Source organism: Solanum pennellii, chromosome 5 (genome assembly GCF_001406875.1).
Source record: "Solanum pennellii chromosome 5, SPENNV200".
NCBI classification, from domain to species: domain Eukaryota; kingdom Viridiplantae; phylum Streptophyta; class Magnoliopsida; order Solanales; family Solanaceae; genus Solanum; species Solanum pennellii.
Genome location: NC_028641.1, coordinates 12,955,577 through 12,980,560, shown reverse-complemented (window position 1 = coordinate 12,980,560; position 24,984 = coordinate 12,955,577). Strand labels below are relative to the sequence as shown.

At 32.6% G+C, this 24,984-nt stretch overlaps 1 protein-coding gene across 1 annotated transcript in view; it reads left to right on the top strand.

The window, feature by feature from the left end:
• The first annotated feature begins 359 nt into the window (after positions 1–359).
• The window catches only part of LOC107020050 (agamous-like MADS-box protein AGL27), a 58,187-nt gene continuing 33,562 nt past the window's right edge, over positions 360–24,984 (top strand). Inside the window, exon 1 of the mRNA XM_015220386.2 lies at positions 360–708. Coding sequence (XP_015075872.1) covers positions 524–708 — 185 coding nt within the window. The 5' untranslated portion in view covers positions 360–523. The remainder of the gene's footprint in view (positions 709–24,984) is intronic.

The window sequence follows — 24,984 nt, the reverse complement described above, 5'->3', positions numbered from 1 at the left end:
AGAACTATTTCTAAGTCTAACTTTTCACCTAATATATGTAAGACTATAAAATCAAATTTAAAATCATAAAATTCAAATTTTTTTTTAAAAAATACTTAAGTCAAAATAGGTCATTTTTATTTAAACTTGGGAGTAAAAATCAAAACCCCGTCTGTCACCGTTTTCTTCCACTTACACCACGCCGCCATCACCGCTACCAGTGGCCTACGTCATTGGAATCTCCATTTCGAGCCAGGTGTCGATCTCTCATTGGCTGGATTTCACTTATATAACTTTTCCTATTTTATTTACCCCTGTAAAGAATAGAATTAGAGGTGTAAAGAGAGGTGAATCTGTAGAAGACGAATAGGCGTGGGAATTATAAGTAAACATGAAATTAAGGCGATTCGAAAAAGGAAGAGAGACCATAAAACTCATAGCACTTTATGAAATTCGTGAAAGTGATGGAGATGGAGGTACAGATCTTCTTATATACGACCATTTTCATTTGTGAGAATTACTTAGGGTTTGGGAGATTGAAGAAATGGGGAGGAAAAAAGTGGAAATAAAGCGAATTGAAGATAAGAGCAGTAGGCAAGCAACTTTCTCCAAACGGAGAAATGGACTCATGAAGAAATCCAAACAGCTCTCTGTTCTCTGCGATGTTGATGTCGTCGTCCTCGTCTTCTCCAGTCGCGAACGCCTCTTTGAATTCTCCAGTACCAACAGGTTCTTCTTTTATTTATTTTTGGCGAAATAGTCTGGTGGATCCTTATACTTGTATGTGTTTGTATTGTGAAATTTCTACTTAATCATTTGACCCTTGAACTCAATCAAAATAAGTATTTTAAACCCCTCCAACCATGTGTGTAGCTCACGCTCCTTTAATTCAATGACATGTCAAATACACATCAGATATATTAATGCCATGTCATATACACATTAAATATACAATTGCCATGTCATAATTATTTTAAAAATTGTTAATCGAAATTGTTTAATAAAAGGTAAGATAAAAAAATTAATTAAATTATTTAAAGTAGGTTGTCTTTAAGTACAACTCTTTACAGATTCCCATTCCTAGCCCAAACCACCGCCGCCGTCACCATTGTTGTCGACAAAACCACTGATATTTCTTCCTTTACTTGCCTTCATCTCCGCTACATGTCACAATCATTTTTCTTTCCTTCTCCAACCTCACAAAACCAACATTCTAAGCCACCACACCAGATCTAGCCGAACACCATCACCATTTGCACCTTATCTCCGCCGCACACCATCACCATTTTTGCCTCCATGATTAGATCCTCGCACCCTCACCCACATCGTTTTCCGCTCTGCTGACCAGCCAGACCTCTCTCTCACTCCACTGCGTCTCTAAGGTTGTCCGGTGACCTCACAGCCAACGCTACTCTCTCCCTCCATCGGCAAATTAGTTGATTGAATGAGGTGCCAAGATAATTTAAATAAATAATAATAGATTGTGATTAAAATGAAAAAAAGAATTGGGCAGAGGGAGGTGTAATGCTTGAAGAAGGAGGATGAGTGAAGGAGAATGGGTGAAGAAGAAGAAGATTTTTAATTAATGGTTAAAAAAATGAGAAATAATTTTTTAAAAATAATTTTAAATATTTTGTAAGCTAAAAATGCTCCTCACTCGCCTTAATAGGCGTGTGGTTACACATTTTTGCCAACTCAGACATCCAAATGCCACATAAGCTTGGTCAATGGTCATCGGGGTTTATTAAATTGTGTTTTATTGAGTTCAAGGATTCAGTTGACAAATGATTAAGTAGAAGGGTTCACAATACAAACGCATACAAGTATAAGGGTCCACCAGACCATTCCACATTTATTTTTTTTACTTCAAAATATTGATTTGAATGATTACTACGTTTTTGAATTGGTGTAAGTTTTTTAATATAATAAATAATAATTGTGAATGTAAATCACTCGCCTTAAAATATGTAATGTTTTAAAAAGCACTAAATCCTTTAATGGAAAACTTTTTTTATTATTAAAACATACTATAAAAAGAAAAATATAACGAAAGTATTTAGGGAAAAGCTGATATACCCCTCAACTTTGTCATTTAGAGCTGATATACCCCTTGTTCTGAAAGTGGCTCATATATACCCCTACTTGTAAACAAATGGCTCACATATACCCTTTTCCTCAAACGGAAATGAAAAAATAATAATTTTAATCTAAATTTTTATTATTTTTTCCAAAAAATATAATCTCATATGAGTAAATTTAATCCTCGTCAAACATATTTTTTTGAATTTTTTTTGTTTCAATGACTAATTTATAATTATTATTTTGATAATCAAATTTATTTATGTTTCACTAATATTCTTGTAAAACTTATTGTAGATGACCAAATTTTTTCTTCGAATACGAAATTAAATTATAATACACACAAAAAAAATAGTTTAATTTTTTTTCCTTTAAACTAAGGAATGAAAGAAAAAAACAAAATAAGAATAACAAACTCAAATAGTTATAATAAAAGAAGTCAAAAAATAATTTATGTATGAAAAAATTAAAATATACCTTGAACTTTGATAGAAGAATCATATATACCCCTAAATAATTTTTTAAAAAAAAATTAGAAGTAATAAATATAAATTTTAAACTAATTTATTAACTTCCGTTAAATGAAGGGTATATGTGAGCCATTTTGTAATGGCAGGGGTATATGTGAGCCGTTTGTATAACGGTAAGGGCATATATGAGCCACTTTTATAACGAGGGGTATATCAACTCCAAATGACAAATTTGAGGGACATATCAAACCCTGTTCCCATTTATAATGATAATGATACTTTTTTGAGTCCTACATATTTGCAAAAGTATTTTTTTTATCTGATAAAACTCACGGCGCGATTGTAGTATATATAGCCTATATTGATCCGATCAATGCCTATGTCATATGCAGTGTCTAAAACATTGTACGTATTTAGTTGGAATGTTAAGATGTAAGTCTTGATTTCATGCTACCTCACACCTCTAAACTCAGAAAGTCTTCTTTGCCTTTGAGCATTGGAAAATTAATTGTAGTAGAGAAATTACTGCATGTCATGATAAGTTGAGTCCGGAGCCTAAAGGATGAAAAATCTTAACAAAAATTACAAAATGGTATATGAAATTTCTTTTTAACCAAAACGGTAAAATCGCTCATGAAGTAGCGATTTTGTCCGCTTGAAAAAGTAAAATCGCTGCAATAGCAGCGATTTGTTAAATTTGATTTTAAAAAAAAAATTAACAAAATTGCTCTGTAATGACCCAAAAGCTCTTCTTTAGAATTTTGAATATTTGTTTAACTTAAGTTAATTAATCCATAGTTTATGGGCTAAAGTGATAATTTATTTAAGATCCTATACCCTTTAGCCTATATTTAATAAAATATGTGGGTAAAACCTATCACTTTTAGTACTTAATTAATTCAGAAAAAAAAAGGGAACAAGAAGAAAGGGCGAAGAGTTTTGACAGCTGCGGCTTACGAACTGCTCCGAGTAAGTTTCTTTTGCCTCTAGGTGCTCGTTAGTTTCTGCACACATATGTATGTATATAGCAATAATATAGGCAAGTTTGTGCATACTGACTCATTACTCTTATTATTATTATTATATTTTTATTATAATTAAATGTGAAACGAGTTGAAAGTTTGATCGTGTAAATTAACTTCTGCCACTTTATGTACATATGTTTGGAATTGGAAAAGGAATACATCAGTGGCCAATCATTATGTAATGATGGCCACGTGATTGCTAATTAATTATGACAATCAATTGATGGTTTTGGGTTGTGAATTTTATGTCGTATGATATAGTAAAGGTTAGTGTTTATGACATTAATTTTTGGTTTCACAATTTTCTTATAGTATATGTTAAACATAGTATTGTAGTGTTTGGAGAAATTATGACTTAATCCCACACTTGAAATTTAGGAAATATGAGATTTAAACTTAGCCTTGAAACTTGAAAAAAGATGATAGTTGAAATGTTAATTGACATCAAGAATTACAAACTTGATTATAAATTTGGGGTGAATTTTTAGGTCAAGGTTAAACACATAAAAGTGTGAGTGTTGTTAGTTCTGAAACCTTATTGTGAATATATACTTGAATAGATTCCATTGGTTTGGAAGCTCAACGGAAAGGGAAGGCTCAAGTCCAAGAGTAATTATTCGATTGACTAAGGCAAGTGGATTTCTAAACTCTTGTTAAGCGTATGAAATTCGTGTATTTCCTTGTGTGATGTTGAGAATGATTTGGAGACTTGTTGCTTATTTGTTGGTGTTGTATTCCTTGTTACAAATTGTGCTTTGTTATCAAAATGGCTATCTCCTCATTTTTATTTTAGTATGTAATTCACACTTCATTTGAAACATGGTTGTGATAAGAGGATGTACCATTTCGAGGGTCGTATCGCGCGCCAGGATGGATATTATTTTTCGAGGGACGTATCGCGCGCCGTGACGGTTACTATTATCGAGGATCGTGTCGTGCGCCGCGACAGATGCATGGACAGATATGTCCTCCATGGGTCCCAGACTGAGAGACAGCGGGTGTGTATCGTTAGGGAAGACATGCATCACTATCCTTGACATTGCATCTCATGGCATTACACATTTTATTATTGATGAGCTTGAATACGTGGTTTGCTGATCTTGTTAGTTCTCTGTGAAAATTGTGACTGTTGAATATTGAGCTGTTATTGAGAATATGTAAACTAATAGAGTGTGGTTATTGAGTTGTGTGTTTGGTAAATTGTGAGTTGTTTGTAGTGTGGAGGTTCAGATAGGGTGTAAGGAGTACCCGTATTTTGTTCCCTTAACTTGTGTTTAGAGGTTTGCTTGTTGGGTACCGCGTGGTTTGGTACTCACCCGTTGCTTCTACAACTTTTTGTAGGTTACGAGCCTGGATTTTTGTGATACCTTCCATTCTCTTCGTTTCCGAGGCATCTTGAGGAGGATTGTGAGGTAGCTGCTTGTCATCTTAGCGAACTTTCCTACTCCAGTTTATGACTTTGTTTTTACTTGAAAGACAACTTCATTTTAGACGTCTATTTTATTTCAATTCTAATATTTACATTAGAGGCTTGTGCATGTGACAACCTGGTTTTGGGGATTGAATTAATATGACTTGGTTTCATAATAGAAATTGTTTTGTTGGATTGCCATTAACTTCCGCACTTTGTTAGATATTGGGTTTTAGGCTGACTTGTCTTGGTGGGATAAGACGACTGCCATCACACCCATTTTTGGGTCGTGACACGCTCCTAAAGGAGCGATTTCCAAACTAAAATTTTCTTTTTTTAATATGTCGCTGCTGAGGCAGCGACTTAAGTTTAATTTTTTTTATTATTATTTTTTGCTTCTTTTTTTTCAAAAAAGTTTAAATAATTTTTTTTAAAAAAAATCTAATTGCAGCGGTTTTTAATTAAATTTTTTTTAAAAAAATCAAATCGCTAAAAAAGATTTTGATTTAAAATCGCTGCCTTGGCAGCGATTTGACTTTTAAAAAAAAATAAATAATTTAATTAAAAACCGCTGCGATTTGATTTTTTTAAAAACAAATTTATTTAAACTTAAAAAAGAAAAAAGAAACAAAAAATAATTTAAAAAAAAAATGAACTCAAGTCACTGCCTCAGCAGCGACATAACAAAAATATAATAAAAAATATATATATATTGAAAATCGCTCCTTCGGGAGCGATTTTGTTCAATTTTTTTAAAAAAAAAATCAAATTTAACAAATCGCTGTTATAGCAGCGATTTTACTTTTTTTCGACGGAAAAATCGCTACTTAGTGAGCGATTTTGCCGTTTTAGTTTTAAAAAAAATTCATATACCGTTTTGAAATTTTTGTTAACATTTTTCACCCTTTAGGCTCCGAACTCCTGATAATTTGTTGTTAACACCAATACTGAAATACCCATTAACAACATCAAAGATGAAAATTTACTACAGTAGTGCATGAAAATTATAAATGGACTCTTTAATCTGGTTGTTTCTAAAGACATCAAAGTTAGGAATAAGGGTATATCTTAGAAGTAGATTTGAAAGCCCTCTAGGCAGAGACAGACCTAAGATTGAAGGCGATGGGTGCACTATAACCGGGTAATGCATGTTAGTTTAAGCACGTACCCAATACCGATTCATATGATAATTTTATTAAACATAAAAGTATAAAACTACTATATTAACGTATAAGTATAAACAAAATGACTCTATTAGATAAAGTTTTCTTTGTGGAGTGGTAGTTTTAAATTTCACTTTGCACTATGAAGGTTGTGCAATCCCCTTATTTTATTCGACATTCGATATTGAAAAAAAAAGGCATAATACATAAATATGCCCTTTAACTTGGCTTCAAATTACATATATGTCCTTCAACTTTGGGTGTGCATAAGTAGACACTTAAACTTGTATAAAATTGAACAAATAGACACACATGTCCTACATGTCATCCTACATGTTATTTTTTGTCCTATGTGGTGTCCTACATGTATTTTGCCATGTAGGACTCATGTGTTTATTTATTTAAAAGTTGGATAGTTAAAGTGTCTGTTTGTGCATTATGAATATTGGAGGTCAAAGTTAAAATTTGAAGTAAAGTTTAGGGTCCAATATATGTATTACAAGAATAGAGTACCATCATTCGATATTCGATAAAAAAAAAAAAGAATAGCGTGCCATCCCCTTATTTTATTCGATATTTGATATTGAAAAAAAACAAGAATAATAGCAAATGGGATTTGAACCCAGTCCCCTCGCCTCAAAGGGGTTCAGCGTCTATAACAACAAACCCAATTGGCTTTAGTGTCTTTATGGGCCTAATAAAATATATGTCTATCTCAAGAGAATATATATATACATAATTTTTCGAAGACAGGTGCACGTGTACCCTCAAGGGCACATGTGGGTCTGCCTTAGCCTCTGCTTTATAGGATAGTGGAGCATGTCCAATAAGATATAAAGGATGAAAGGAATTTGAACTTAAATTAATCTATATTTTAAAGAAGCATCTAAAATATTCGAGAGCATTAGAGAATTGAAGAAAAATAATCTCTCGTATGAGTATTCTAGAGAGGAGTCTAAAAATATTCTAGAAATAAGTAGTTTGAGGAATATTCTAGAATAGAATAGTAAATATCCTTTAGTGTGATTCTTCCATCACCACCTATAGATTGAATCTTCCATCACCACATATAAATGAAAGTGATTCATTTAGGTTGTGTGCACTCAACAAGGTTTACTCTATAAAGAGAGAGTGCTCAAATGAGTTGAACTCAGGTAAAGAGTGAGTGTTCAAGCAAGTAAGCAAACAAGAAGTGAGTGATTAAAAAAAAACAAAATAGAGCAACAAAAGATAGTTGCTTGAGTGTGAGTGCAAGAAAAATACATGGTAAGAATCGTAAGACTAAAGTGGATCTTTACTTTGCAATCACATAATGAAATTCAAGTTGTGAGCTCATCATCTCAACAAGTGATATTGAAGTGTAGTGGGTGTAAAGGATGAGGTAGCACCTCAAAGGAGCAAGTCACGAGCCATTGATTAATGACCTGATTTTGCAAGCACTCTCTACAAACATTGAGAAGCTCAACGCATGAAGCTACATATTGTTGAATAAGAGGATGAGATATTATTTTCTCGGTCAATAATTATGGGATATCGTTGGTGGATCAAATGCTACACCATCAACTGATGCCAAACCAACAAAAATTAGGAAGGTTAAAGCTGGAAGGTCCATGTATGCTCTCACTGATAACAATCGAAGATGAGTTCGTGCAACAAATTAAGAACGCCAAGACACTAAAAGAAGCTTGGGACACCTGATGACGATTTCATTTGGGAAGAATTATGCACAATTACAACTTGAAATGAGTTATGTCGATCTTATAGGGGATGATGACGATCAATCAATACTTCTCAAAGGTAAGATTTTTATCTAATGAAATATTAAAGTTAGATCCAGAGAATACTATCTGAGAGACAAGGATGAGGAGAACCATGGTTCATGGTCTAAAACTGGAGTATAAAGAGATAATTACGACCACACGCAGGTTGGCCAGGGAACCAACTTTACCTAAGTTGGAAATTTATCGGTAAATGATGAAGACTTTGGAGAAACCATTATCAAGTGTTTTTCCAAAAAAATGAAGACAAACACTTTCAACAGAAGGCATGCTACCGAAAAAGGGGTGAAGATAAACTTCTATAGCGATAACTCTTTCTTTTGGCTCCTTTCAATTAAATTTGTAAACTGTAAACTTGGATACAACCCGACATATTATCTTTTTGAAAAATATATTAACCGACATGCCTTCATGATATTAACAATTTTAGATTCATTTTTGGCATATACATGAGATGACATACTATATTGGAGACTTTTTAGTCTCTTCTTTAACGTCTGATGTTGTTCCTTAGAACTTCTTGGAATTTAGAAAATTTCGTTACTTCTGACAAATTATATCCATGGAGATTTTTTTAAAATTTTTTCTTATACTTAAAATTTCTCTATGAATCATAACTTTTGTGCAACAAAAACGAAAATTTAAAAATTTTAGTACTTTAAGATTCAAAGGAACGCTTTGCCTCAAGACAAAAATGTTCTCAACAATATTGTGTATGTATCGAAAATACAAATATTACGAAATGTTCATATGTAAGCTCAATAAATAGTTCAATCCTATGCGAAGCACGAGTAATTTACCTAGTAGGATATAAAATCCTACTTGGTTCTCACATGGCATTGGAGCATTAGTGAGAAAATATTTGTTGTGCAATATTTTAGTGTGAAGTTACATAAAATACATCACCACCATGCATAATTCTTCCGGTGGCTTCCTACATCACAATCTTAATCTAGTAGTGTTGTACAAAACCAACACTACCACATCATGGATTACGTTCGGGCGAAAAAACCCTAGTCTGTTGCTCTGAGAAAACAATCCCCTTCGTAATCTCACGCACTTCGCGGAGGTCCTACGCCTACGCGTGAGAATTTTTTGGTCACTTATCAAGCAGATTTCTTTTTCCCATAGGTCATCCATTGTTCCGACCCTACCCATATCATTTTCGAAATCAGTTTGTGCCTATCAAATCTAATTTGTTAGTGACACAAATAAGTCTTTTCCAGATTTCAACAATGATTTATATTTCTTTTCAGGTTTTAGGCTACAAAATTCTGATTTCACAAGATATCTTAGAGAGTCCTAGCATTACCTTCTCATCCATGTTGGACACTTGCTTGCCGAACTCTGCAAGCCATTTTCAAAATGAAATAGGATTCCTCCTCTAACATGCTAGAAATTTAGAGCATAGCATATGAAATCCATAATGTAATTCTGCATCATGGCACCTATTTCAGTTGACAGACTCTCTTTTGTGTCTCATAAACAATTTCAATTTGTAATAGCCTCTTTATCTCCTTTAACTACTCACAATTGTTGATGTACCATAAGGCTTTCTCCATGTCAGACATACAATCATCTCCACCAAAGCATAGGGATATCCTTTAGGTGCATTGATGTAAGGTTGACTACTGCAAGATGATTAATTCTAAATTGGTTCAAATACAAATCAAACTATGTTTCAGTTCCAGTGCTAAATTGGTTATATGAGATCAAAATTACTAAATAGGAATTATTTATTAAAAAGTAACATAAGATAATTAGTAATGTAATTGTAGTTTTTAAGTCAAAAGACATACTTAAAATTGCAAAATTATTTTTATATTACAAAATTTAAATTTGTGACTTCAATGCAATGAATTAAAAGTTAAATGAACATTTCAATGATTAACCACTTGGATTATTAAAATACCAAAGAAAGAGATTTAACTACTTGTCCAATATTTTCCTCTAACGTTAGAAAGAGAGATCACCCCCCCCCCTCCAATTCGTCTTTTCAATTAAAGAGAACAAAGAAAAATAGGCACAAATATTGGCATCCAATAAAATAAACATACACTTCTTTTAGTGTGGGGATAATGCAAAGAAGAGTGACATAAATGATAGATGGGAACTTCATTAGTGTGGAAGGAGTGGTGGAGACAAATTAAACAATGTAGTAAAACTAATTGAAAATACATGTGAAGGCACAAATAAGAGAACAAAGAAGAAAAGGCACAAACATTGGCATCCAATCACATAAACATACACTTCTTTTAGTGTGGGGATAATGCAAAGAAGAGTAACATAAAATGATAGATGGGAACTCCATTAGTGTGGAAGGAGTTATGGAGACAAATTAAACAACGAAAAAGGGTCAAAAATACCCCTAAACTATTTCAACTAGCTCATATATACCCTTAAACTTTATTAAGTCTCAAAGCTACCCTTCCCGTCATACTATTGGATCTAAAGTACCCTTCTTATTAACGAAAGTTGTTAAATGCCACGTGGATGCCATATGGATGCAACATTGCATGCCAAAAGGATTCGCTGCCACGTAGACTAAATAGAAAGGGTCAAAAATACCCTTAAACTATCCGAAATAGCTTATATTTACTCTTAAACTATACTTTGGCTCAAAACTATCCTTTCCGTCAAACTATTGAATCAAAAGTACCCTTTTTATCAACAGAAGTTGTTAAATGCAATGTGAATGTCACATTGCATGCCAATAAGGTTCCACTGCCACATAGACTAAATCCCTAAATTCTAATTACTTCCCCTTCATTTCATTATTTCAGAAATGATATATTCACCCGTTCTCCCTCATTTCACGGCTAGGATTTCATACTTTTCTTCGTGGCTGGGTTTCAAAGTCGATATTCATGCTTGTAGGCTAGTTTATTTTTTCTTATTTTATTATGTTTATGATTTCAAAGCATGACAGTTAGGATTTCACAGCTTTCCCCTAATTTCGCAGCTAAGGCTTCATAGCTTTCTTTGGGGCTGAGTTTCAAAGTGGATATTCATGGTTGTAGGTTGGTAAATATTTTTTCTTATTTTATTACGTTTACGATTTTAAAGTATGATAGTTAGAATTTCACAACTTTCCTGTCATTTCGCGGCCAAGGTTTCATAACTTTTTTCGGAGCTGAGTTTCAAAGTGGATTTTCGTGGTTGTAAACACAATAAATAAGAAAAAAGTTAACTAACCTATAACCATGAATATCCACTTTGAAACCCAGCGACGAAGAAAACTGTGAAACCTTAGCCGCGAAATGAGGGAGAAGGGGTAAAATGTTTCTGGAAAATAATGAAATGAGGGGAAAATGAGTAATTAAGATTTAGGGATTTAGTCAATGTGGCACATGTGGAATTTAACAACTTCCGCCAATAAGAAGGTCACTTTTGACCCAATAGTTTGACGGGAAGGGTAGTTTTGAGTCGAAATATAGTTTACGGGTAAATATGAGCTATTTCGGATAGTTTAAGGGCACTTTTGATCCTTTTACTTTTGGTCTATGTGGCAGTGGAAATCTATTGGGGTGCCATGTGGCATTCATGTGGCATCCACATGGCATTTAACAATTTTCGTTAATTAGAAGGACACTTTTGACCCAATAGTTTGACGGAAAGGATAGTTTTGAGCCAAAATATAGTTTAAGGGTATATCTGAGATATTTCAGATAGTTTAAGGGTTTTTGACCCTTTTCCGATCAAACGATGGAGTCAAACTAATTGAAATTACATGTGAAGAAAAAGAAAAGAGGACCAAGTGAGGCTAAGAAACAACGAAAGGTTTAAAAGAAATACGCAAAGGTCCTAGTTATTTCCTTCCTAACAAAAAATGTTTGTTCAATCTAGAGCTCATAGACTACTACCGCATGCTCATAAACAAGTCTAACATACAATGGTAATAATATTAATCAACAATTTATACCCAGGTTTTGGAAGACATACAATAACAGGTCTTTCAATTACTTGTGCTCAACATATTTGGGCACACTTGCTTTATCTGAGTACACCTTATTGAGAACACACACATCTCAAATGAACTACCTCTATTTATAAGTTGTGATGAAAGAATTTAGTTAAGGATATTACTACTCTATTCTAGAATGTTTCTCTAATTATTTTATTCTAAAATTACTACTTATATAATATTTCTAGACTTCTTGTCAGGAACACTCATTCTGGAGATCCTTTTTCAATTTTTGTTCAACTCTTGAATATTCTAGATTTTCTTTGAAATATTTTAAATATTACTCCCTCCATCCCAATTTATGTGATACTTTTCAGATTTCGAATTTCAAACAAGTCTATCTTTGGCCTTAAATTTTCCATATATCTTTTAATTATATTAAATTATCAATTATTTTGGCTTATAATACTTTTTACGTAGTTTACAACTATATAAATTTCATTTAAAAAAATCAAAGGTTTCACGCACAAATTTCTGGTCAAACTTAAACTGTTTGACTCTCGAAAACGAAACTGCCACATAAATTACGACAGGGGAAAAATTAAGTTGGTGATGAATACTTAACACTACCCCTCAATTGTCACTTAATTTGTTCTGTGTTTTGTCATTAGCAATCCCTGAAATTCTACAAGAATCACGATGTCCATGCCCTTTTAAAATCTCAATCTTTGCCGGATTATTCTGATCCCTACGCTTTAAAGCTTTTTCAATGGTAGTAGTCTCTTCGATCTTTGACCACTTCAATGGATTTCTATTGCATCTATATATTTGTCGTTTGGGCATTTCAGTCGTATCGTTCTATTAAGTTGAGGTTGTGGAGCTTCTTGGACTCCCTATTGCAACTTTTGTGGGGTTTATGTACTCTAATTTGCCATGGGCTCTTATTTTATCCTTTTGAAGATAGTTGTTTTGTATATGATTTGTGTTTTCCTCATACCTTCAATTTTATGTTGCAACTCTTGCTTCAATTCTCTTGAATCTGGTACAACTAATTTGTCCCACCAAGTTGGTGCTTCATCAAATACTACATAAGGTATTTCAGCTGGTATGCTGTAGATTTACTCGAATCTTCTTCCCTAGATGATTGATATGCTTGTGACTTCCAAATTTTGATATACGGTATGTCATTTGGCCTAAACAAGGCAGTGTTTCCTGAATTTGTTAGTTGTGACACATATAATAATAGACATGGTATATATTTCAAAGTTCCACTTGTCTAGAGCTATGACAAGGAACAAACACATCTTACCAATATTATAAGTTATTGGCATTTTTGAATTACTAGTTTTTGAGCACGTGCTTCGCACGTGTATTTCATGTGAATTTTTATACATATGTTAGAATGACTAAAATTTCATGGAAATATATATGTAAATTGTAATGAATAATAAAATGTAACAATTACAAAATAAGAATAAAGACTTACAGCAATAAAACATTAANATATATGTAAATTGTAATGAATAATAAAATGTAACAATTACAAAATAAGAATAAAGACTTACAACAATAAAACATTGGTAGAAAACTAAATTAAGAAGTCTAATAGAGAGAGAAAGACAAAGAAACAGAATATTTAATAAAAAATACAATATAGACATTATTCTTATAAGATTGATGTATATATAGATGAAAAAATAAGTACAAAATTAGAACTCCCTGAGTTTTTATCGACTCCTTTCACATCCTATCAAAATTCAAGAGTATTCATCATCTACTTTAATTATAAAATAAAAATAATAGCCTAATAATCTTGGTAGGGGTTTCATGAGATAAAGAAGTTGAATTTATATAAATAGAATAGAAGGAATATCAAAAGATNTTTCGTTTCATTTCATTTTCATTCCTCTTCTTCTTTTAAGCCAATGGCCTATCAAAAAACCTACTATCTCTTAGAAAACATTTGCATGCTCGCAAATAGAATTCTCTCAAGGTAAAGATAACATTTGTATACACTCTACTCTCTCAAAACCTNAAATTAAAGTTAGCAAACCATGTAGAAAGAACAACTAAAGTTCTTATCATGTAATTAAGCATCCATTTTGTAGATTTGCACCCTTTAAATTATTAAATTTCGTTATTTATCATTAAGGATAATACTTTATCCACATCAATTATTTTATTCATGAGAGGGGTTAAGGAAAAAGTTACAAGAAGAGGAAAATTAAAGAAATTTAGGTAAAGATTTTTGTAAAAAAAATTATAATTATTATATACATATAGATTATAGATGATAAATATTAATAAATTAGATATTTAATGAGGAGTTAATCTTATGAAGTCTAAAATTCAATTAATATTTAATTAAATTTATACAATCAAATATTTAAATATTTTATAACAATTTAATTTATAGAAGGGGTAAAATCGTAATTCAACTTTTAACTTTTTTGTTCATGCTTTTAGTAATACTAGTTCCAGGCACGTGCGTTGCACGTGTTCTCCAAGCTAAATTGCATGAATTTGTTGTAACGATGTGTTTATATGACCTCTTTGATAATAAAGACGAAGAAACCACAAATATTGTGAAAGAAAAATAATTATATGTTAAATGTGCGCACATTTTGATTTAGTAATTTGCTGATAGCATAAAAATAGATCAACAAAAAAATAGTTACAAATTACAATAATTAATTAAGAAAAATATATAGAAAACTTTCACATATATAAGAAAATATTAGGCAAAATAGAAGGCATATATAAGAAAACTCACATATATAAGAAAACTTTCAAATTTTCTTTTCAAGAAATTCAAAAAAGTCTTTCTTTTGTAATGGAAGGTATATGTACCTTTTTCTTGTAAAGACGGTTTTAACTTAACTAAGAGAAAAGTAATTAATTAAGTTGGACAATTTGAACTTAAACTTCATATTAGAATTAAAATGAATTAAATGAAAGAAAGTGAAGGATAGGAATCAAAGTTTCAAACATCTTTACATATTTCGTAGCAAGAGACTTTTAGTAGATGAATATGGTCAATATATTAAATTAAGTGTATTTAATTATTAAGTAACCCTTCAATTTCTTCAAATTTATAGGATTATTCTAGTAATCCAACCTTAATTTTGTTGCTTCACACTTTTAATAGAACTAATAATTCTATTTTTACTATAAAGTATGTAAAATAAAATAGTAAATCAAGAAAAAGTACTTTAAAAGCTATACAACTTACGTGGTTGTCAAAGCAAGAACAATTATCAACCATGCAAAGACTTAAATCATAAAATTCAAAGTCTTATTGTGTACAATAATATTTTATTTGTAGTTATTTATTTATCAAATAGGAAAGAAAATAGAAATTTTTTAATGGTAAATAAAAGAACACCTCTAAAGAATCAACAAAAATATTATAAATTGATGCTAAAATTAACAATGTGAAAGAAAAAAGTAGTAACAATGTGAAAGAAAAAGAGATGACAACTTTCTTTATTCTCTTCCAATTATTCAAAATCTCTTCGATAGGATATAATTGAGGGACTCAAAGGATTGTCACGAATATGTCATTAACCCATTTCATGGATGAAAGGTGAAAGTAACAAGTATATTATTAATGAACATCAACAAATGTATAATATCTTCATTTCTAATATAATAACACAAAATAAAAATTCCACTTAAACACATAGAAGAAAAATCTTAGCAGATTTTAGTTAATCTACAATAAAATTATCAAACAAATATTAAGATACAATGAATGAAGAGAAGTAGCTATCTCAAAACTAAAACAACATATATCATGACATAATTTACAGACTGGAAAATTAGTGAAGCACACAATGGTATTTATAGTCAAGATATATAAAAACTCAAAAGTCAAGTTAGAAAAAGATCATTAAAATATCATTAAATCTCTTTATTATAGAAGTGAAAGGACACTTTATATTTTATTCTTTAAAAATGGTTAACTTTCCAAAACAATTAAAATTCAAATTTTTAGTTATTCTGTAAAGTTAAAACGAATGACTATAAGTATTCAACATATGTACTAATACACATAAAAGAATATTAAAAACCAATTTTGAAATTATTAAAAATAACTTAAATACACAACTATAAGTTTAGTATTCTCTAATTTTCCCTTCTTTTTTTAAATATTACATAATTCCCTTTTTTTTAATTTTAGTAGAAGTTTAGAGATACATAACATTCTTTCTCCTATAACACACTTCCCCAATATCATGCCTATTTTTTCTCCACTAAAACACTCAATCTTCTGAATCACTTTTTGAATTTTGAATTATTAATTTTAATTAAAAATATTTCACAACATTTAATATGAAATTTCTGAAAATTGGACCATTATTATCTGGTTCTTCTTCTTATGATTTTTCATAGGAGAGCCGATGTAAGCCAACGGCGTGATTTCTACCCTCTGCGGGGCTCCGGCGGTTCCCTACTGTCGTATATATACTTGTGTGGTATATCATTAGTAATTACTGTACTTAACTTGGGGGTAAGTACGGAGTAATTAATTTTGGAAGGAGAAATTAGTGGCTACTTAATCCACCATTTATACGTTTTGGTGTATTTTGATTGGTATAATTTGACTAGATAAATTAATGGTTGACAAAATACACCAAAAAAAAAAGAGAAAAGAAGCAGCAACCATTATTGTTGAAATTAGTAAAAATTTTAGTAAAGGAATCCCATACGTATCATGAATTTTTGAAAATTGTTATCATGTATCAGACAATAAGTTTAATACATAAGTACTCAGTGTGTTATAGTGTGTTAGTCGATGCATTGATACATGAATTAGATGTGTATCATATGATTTCCTATGTATCAAGAGTTTTTGAAAATTGTTATCATGTATCAGTCAATAAGTTTAATAACTGCGCCATCAAATGTGCTTGCTGATACATATCGACTCAGTGTGTTATAGTGTTTAGACGATGCATTGATACATGAATTTGATGTGTATCATATGATTTTCTATGTATCACGAGTTTTTGAAAATTGTTATCATGTATCAGTCAATAAGTTTAATAACTGGATGTTCATAAAAATGTCTTCAAACTAGATGATATAATCTTGAATTTTCAAAATTTGAAATTGTTATCCAATTACGTGCTGAATTAATGCTTATTAATGAACTGTTACCGTAATTTAAGCTGATTTAGATAACAAATTTAAATGTTCCATTTTTTCCCCCTTTTAATCTTAACAGTTTTAAGTTACTGTGTATCATTTACCATGTATCACAAATACTAATGTATCACGCCACAATAATTTTGAGGGAGTTTTAGTAAATACTAAATTTGTCGGGACAGAATGTAATTATTGTATTACACTATGGGATTCCTTAAATTTTTACAACATTTATTGTATTGTAGTCAATATGATACTTAGCATTTATTTAAACATATATTTACATTTTTTTTACACAAATTATTAAAGAAGTATTTTCTTTATTTAAAGATAAAAATGTTTAATTAATTATATTAGATGAATTTAATTAAATATTTTATAGTCTTTTCATCTAGTGTAGGGATAAAACAGTAATTCAACTTTTTCACTCTGGAGCTTCCCACTTATAATAATATATGATTTGTAGTCACCACACTTACCACCTTTATATTCGCTCTTGTTGATAAAGCTTCTGCACAACATTGGTCATATGATTGGAGCATCCCAAATTAATAATTCAATCATATGCTCGTAACTGATCAACTTATCATTTACAGTTGCAAGATCTAGCTTCCTTTTTTCGTTAGAGTGAGAGGTGAGAAGCTTTTCCTATTGATTTTTTCCCGGTCTTCCCTTCCCCTTGGCCGTGAGCTTCTCTCTTCATCCCCTTTTTCGGTAGCATGCCTTTTGCTGAAGAGTGCTTATCTTCATTTTTTGTAATGTATGAATTCAACCATTCAAGCAGCGTTTTGAGTTGTGGACGAAGAGACGCAAGAGTAGTAATGTGGTATTACAATTAAAATCAATTTTCTTTGTCTATTCTTTCTTTTGGTGCCTTGGATCTAAGTATGAGTGCAACTGTTGGGATTTGACTAAAAAATTCATAACTATAAAATATTTTGAGATATTCTAAATTTTGAAAGATCCTATGAAAAACTTATATGTGTGTTGTAGAATTCAATCTTTCTTTCTCCAAGATGGGCATTAAAAAAAAATTAATTTTCAAAAGATCAACATGCGAATAATTAATTTAGAAATTATTCCCTTTTCTATGGGAAAGAAAACATTTATAAATATCAAATATTGACCAAGAGGAAAAGTTAAACGGATTAAAGATGCCATTTTCCTTGCCTTAAATTTGTTATATATTTTATTTTGAGAATTAAATCTCAAGATGGATGGGTTGATTGAATCGTACACCTATCCATGTTGTGTTGATATGAGTGCGACAACGAAAATGAAAAGTTTGTGCAATTAGAATCCAACTTCAAAAATTCCAAACAAAAGTGAATATTAGCTAGTTACGAGATCTAATTTATGACATTAAGTGGCTATCTATATTGAGATATTACTCTTTAAGAGTAGATTTAAGTATATGTTTCAAGTTGGGTGATTTTGCTAGTTTGTTGAAATTTGGGGAGTATAAATCATACTTAGAAAAAATACATTCAAATTCTAAATATTCGTTGTTAAAAGTATGATCAAACACAACTTCAACTCTAACTTTAAAAATTCCAACTAAAGTGAAAAATATTTGGTCTTCATGGCCAAACGCCCACTTAAAACGTGATCATAGTTTTCATATATACTCAATAGTATATCAAAGTAATTCGAACTGGTGCAGACAAATCATGTCAAGGTTTTCTGCGAACACGTCTTATAAATGTGTATTTGACTGTTATGGATTTTATGATGGTCAAACTAGGTCTTAACATGACAATTTGTTTGATACTTTATGGTCTAGACGGTAAAGAAGCTAAAATTTCTTTAAGGATTAATGACTAAGAGCCTATTCAGATTTATGACTTATTTTAGGTGCTTTTAACAAGCTATATTTTATGAATTTTTAGAGTGTTTGGGTAAGGTTAACGTGTTTTTAAACACTTGTTTTTAAGACAAAATTACAAAATAATCCAAAAATCATAACTTATGACTTTGGCTTATAAGTCTTAAACTATTACTCTCCATACTGGCTCCAAATTTCTTATATATTGAGAGTTATGGGTTGAAGGGGAGGTAATAATCTTATTAGTCACTTACCTTGCTATCTTCCATTGGTTTATTCACTTGCTCTTTTACCAAAGAACTAAAGGTCAAATTGCCTTTTTCTTTTCTTGTGTGATTTACCAGTTGTTGATGTTGCATTATAATCACACACATACCAATTTTTGTTTCTTGTATTAAAAATCAACCTGTTAGTAACTTTGTTCAAAAACCATAGCCAAACAAGACAAGATAATCTTTTTGTCATCTTGTTAATTATATACTATTGTGCTTAGGTGAGACGAAGTTTTTAGTCGTCTAAGCAGGCAATTAAAAATAAATTTATTGGTCTTTTGAGAAGAAAAAGTAGTATTTGAAGTTTAGTTGAAAAAGGGTCTTTAGAAGTTGAAGTTGTGTTGGATATGAAAATACAGTTGAGACTTGTAAGTGCAAACAACAATAATTCAATGTGATCTCACAAATGAGGTCTAAGGAGAGTTCTGTGTATGCGAAGAGGTTATTTCGGATAGATCCTTGACAAATTCGTAAGTGAAATTCATAAATTTCATAAATGTATTTTTTCAAACTTCTAATTTCATATTTCAAGTTTGAAGTTGCAATAATGAGCCAATTTAATAATCAAATACTTGTGTGGAAGTTTGCTAATTGTTTTTAACTTTTTTGAATATATATATGTTTTGAATTTTGATGTAGAATTCTCCTTTACAATGTTGCAAGTACTTGAGTTGTAAGTAGGAACTTTAAACTGTTAGGATCGAAAATAAGCAGGTATAAATGCGGAAGCTAGCAAAGCAAACCTCGAAAGACCACGAGTAAGAAGACAATGAGAAATATACCAAAAGACACAAAGATTTAACGAGGTTCGTTCAATCGACCTACGTCCACAAAGGAGATGAGCAATCCACTATAAATATGAGAGTACAAAATACAGAGAGAAACAACCTCAACCAATTCACTCGGAATACATGGGAGGTTCACACAAGTGATAACATATCAAGCTTGTGACCCATAAATTTTTCCCCTAACCAAAACTCTCAAAGCCCTTAAGACTACATTGTGAATGCTGATTAAGTTAGAAGGAACATTCCTCTATTTATAAAGTCCTAAACCTTTTCCTACAAGAAAAGGATTAGTCAATCCAAAACTTTTTCCTAAAAGGAAAACCTATTTATGGTAAGAAATTTAGGGCAAATAAAACCCAACAAATCTCCCCCTTGGCCTGAATTTCTGACAAAATAAATTTGTCCACCTTCTTCACTTAATCTTCAACAACTTGCTTCTCCTCTCCATAATCTCCTGTGCAAAATTTATGTCTCAACACAGAGAACCTCTCTGAAACAATTTCTCCAACAAAATCTTCATTACTGTCAAAAAGGTTGCGGCTAAAACTACACCCGTCATGATGAACACCTCCTTCTAACCTGGTTCAATCATCGATTGTCGAACCACTAAACCTAACTCCATCATTGAATCTGGCTCTGATACCACTTGTTAGGACAAAAAATAAGCAGGTGTAAACGCGGAAGCTAGCAAAGCAAACCTCGAAAGACCACGAGTAAGAAGACACGAGAAATATACCAAAAGACACAAAGATTTAACGTGGTTCGGTCAATCGACCTCCGTCCACAAAGGAGATGAGCAATCCACTATAAATATGAGAGTACAAAATACAGAGAGAAACAACCTCAACCAATTCACTCATAATACATGGGAGGTTCACACAAGTGATAACATATCAAGCTTGTGACCCATAAATTTTCCCCCTAACCAAAACTCTCAAAGCCCTTAAGACTACATTGTGAATGCTGATTAAGTTAGAAGGAACATTCCTCTATTTATAAAGTCCTAAACCTTTTCCTAAAAGAAAAACCTATTTATGGTAAGAAATTTAGGGCAAATAAAACCCAACATAAACTTGGTCTATTGGTGGAATGTTATCATTTCTTCTCTTTGCTTATTTCACTAAATGAAATGGATGCTAGAATAATATGTTAATAGTAATGAGTTGTAGTGATTTAGTAGCAATATAGGTGTTTTATAATTCAATAATCTCCTCCCCCCCCCCCCNCCCCCCCCCCCCTTTTTTTTTTCTTCTTTTTTTAATAAGTAAATAAAAATAAAGCAATGTTTTCTTTTAGAGTAAAGAATAACTCCATGACTTTGTTGTGTACTTACACCATAGGGATTTTGTTGTCATTCCCTACTGATGACTCAGAACTATAGCAAACGATATCAATTTAATTTTATGTTATCGTATATGTGTTACCCTTACCATTTAGTTTTAGGGGCTCATGTTTTATTTTTACTTAACTATAAGCTTAAGACAAACATCTCAGCGTGTTCAAGTTTCTTCTTATTTTATGAAAATCAAGAATGGATTGGAGGCACTAAATCATGAACAGTTTTGGATGATATGGTTTCCAATTGCAAATGCATACATTGTATTTAAGATAGGCAAACTCTTGATTCTTTATGTGTTATTGTTCTGATAGTTGAAATGCTTTACAATTAATTATTAGTATTTTCTCTCTATGTAAGATAAGATAAGATAGTTTCTACTTCATTGTTTTTTTCAGTAAAAATAGTTTATTTATTGATGTAATAAACTAACGACCACCTCTTTTGTGGGTAGTGTCTTTAAAATAAATAAAAACTTAACCAAAGGTATGCATGCTACAAATTTGAACTTATATTGTAATTTCGCTGGTGCTCCATAAATTTGCACAAAGGAAACATGGTTCTAATATTTCTTGATGAACTTTCTTAGTGAAGAAATATACCCAACATATTTAAACAATTTGAAAAGCTCTTTATTTGTAGAAAAACCAAATAGTTTAACAGAGTGTCTGGGACTGTTTGCCCATCCTTTTCTCTTGAACTTTTGACTGAATTACTATTCTTCAACTATCCTTGGCATCATTAGCATATTCTGAACATGATTTATAGTCGTCTGGACATCATTTGAAAACAAGAAAAAAAAATGTTTAATATTGGAGTTGCAAAATGAAATTTGATGTTGTGTTGGAACAATTATAACTTTTCAGAAAAAAAGGTAAAGAATTTGGAGACACTTTTGATTAACTATAGTGGTGGCTCGACCAACTGATGTGTACCTTGTCTATTCCACGAGGTGCTTGCTCCTCTCACAAACACAGGTTCCAGGTAATTTTACCCTCCAAGACTTAGGTAGGACAAACGATAATGTCTTAGGTTCAATCGCCTTATGGTTCCTGATAGAATATATGCCTTCACTTAACGAGTAATGGACCAGGTCCCTTACTACACTAATGAATAAAACCAGAAAGTTAAATGCAGTAAAATCAACAAGATGATTTTACGTGGAAACCTCCTTGCTTAAGGGAGTAAAACCACGACCTGTCCAACAGGATTTTCAATCGTTTTCACTAATCTTCAAAAGCAAAAGTAAAACACGATTACAACAAGTGTGAGAAGAAGTTTTTAATCTCACGTTTAAGCAATAGTCTCGATTGCTTAATAAGCCTAAGTAGAAAACAATCTACCCACTAAGCTATCCCACCTGGACAACCTAGACTTTTGACACCACCCACTGATTCCTTTATAGATTCAGGAATAGTTTACAGTTTAAGAACAAGAGAATATATTCCTAACAACTATACGAGAAGCTCCAGAGATTGCTGTTGTTCTTGGAATAATTCTGCCTTTGTTTGCTAGCAGCCTTTGCAAATGTTCTTGAAGAGTTTTATCTCAAGTTGCAAAAACTATGAAAGATGTTTAGGAAAGTGCCTTTTATATGGACAAGTCACTTTCCTTAAACTCTTTGCCATTGGTTGGAGAAGTCTCACTTTCTGACGCCATCGGGAAGTGTGCACCTACTTTCTGTACCGTCTCCAGCTGGCAGTCAACAGGCTCGTCACCATGAGAGCCTGGTACCTCTACTAGGTCCCTGAGTTTGTTTCATCTGCAACATTCAAATAAGAAACCTGGTACCTTTACGAGGTCCCTAAGTTTGTCAAATCATCAAAACTACAAATAACATTTTCCCCCTTTTTGATGATGACAAACAATGATCTCAGATCTTCTCCAACTTTGTTCCCCCTTGCTATATTCCCCCTCACTGAATATTCCCCCTCACTGTATTCCCCCACATGAATAATCATTTAGCTACTTACAGTTTTACTTCCCCCTTTTGGCATCATAAAAAAGATATGCAGTAAACCAATGATGTCAACAGAAATACTGATACAAGATCAAAGCTAAAGAGCAATCAATCAGTAAGAGAAGAGCATGCACAAAGGAAGATAATCAGAACAGCAAAGGAATAAGTTAACCAGCATGCCATCATAACATTAATACATTAAAATAAAACAGAATATCCATAACACAATGATAAGCCACACAACAAAAAAGACAACACAGGGAATGATTGTTTAACACGCTAGGAAGAGGGGGGAGGATGAGACAGGGACTTGATGACAAGAGTGAGTCGTGCATTGGCAGCATCATTATCTTTGATAGCCTTTTCTTGCAGGGCAGTTATCTTCGCCTTCAACTCAGCATTCTCTCTCTCCAGAGCTTGTACCACTGAAGAACCAGGTCCCTCACTCTGTGCAGTAAGCAGTTCTGCTTTGAGTGTAGCGATCTCAGTCTCTTTACCACTCAAACGCACAGTGAGCTCCTCAACCTCTTGCTTTAGCTGATCCTGATCTTCAATAAGTTGAGCCATCTTGCTCTTTGGATAGCCTCTTCCTTCAATGCACTCGCACTCAACCAAGGTACTTTCGGAGATAGTCTGTTTAACCGTCCCAATCCTTCCAGTACTGAGAGGAATGTGAAAATATTTGAATACCTCTGTGAAGAAGTATCCATAGCCCATTCCATGCACACCATTTCTCTCAATGACTGTTTTATGGATATGCTCAAGCATTAGGCCTGGGATGTTCAGGGCTTCAAAGTTGCACAACATCTCCATTACAAATAAATCAGCAGCAGTTGCTACTGTCCTCTTTTCAGTGCGAGGAAGGAGAACCTTGTTAACAAACTCAAAAACCAACTGGTACTCACTCTTCATGATTTTCTTATAAATCCCAGCAACCTTGGTTGTGGGTGTGTTTGAAATCACAGAAGCAAACTCAAAAGAGCAAGTTTTGCCCAGTACAGACCGGGTCCCCTCTTTAGGCACCCTGAGAATTTTGCCCAACACATCCTCATCTAAAAATATAGCAATGTCATTTACCCGAGTGAGGAGGCTCCCATCTTCCCTGAATTGAACATTATAGTAGAATTAACGTACTTCTTCTTCATAGAGGATGGGAGATTTTTTGCTGAACAAGTGCAGCCAAGATTGGATCTCCACCATATCGTGTAGAGAATCCATGCCATGAAGAGTTATGATACCCATATCAAAAACTCTTCCTGCTAAGACTGCTTGGTTTCTCAGGTTGTCAACCACTTCCTGCAAGTTGACACCTTCATCTTCCCTGGCTTGGGAACCAGGTCCCTGTGACCGTTTCCTCTTTCCCTCAGATCTCTTCCCTTTTGTCTTTATGGTCTCAACCTTTTTTGCAACCTTTCCCTTTTTCTTTTCAGAACTTTTCTTCTTAGTCTTCTTTTCCACTTCCCCACCAGACAACTCAACCACATTTTCTTCAGGTATTTTAAAATTGGATACCTTGAAGGATCTTGCACTTCTAACTGCAGCAGTAGAACGTGCATTTGCCTTCAAGGCATCAGTCATCAACTTTTGGGCGGCAGACCTAGTAGTAGGCCGTCTCCTAACTGTCTCCTCTACAACCTTTTCTTTTCCTTTTCTAGAAATCTCTTTCTCTCGTCTCTCAACCTTCCATCTCAAAGGCTCCTCCTCGCTTCCAGAGTCAGAGGAAGAAGAGGAGTACCTGCCTATATCAGGGGTTTTATCAAAGATAGGTTGTGTTGTTCTTACCTCGTCCCTTTCCAAGACTTCCGTTTGCTCCGCCATGGCTTCTTCCCGCATTCTAGCCAAG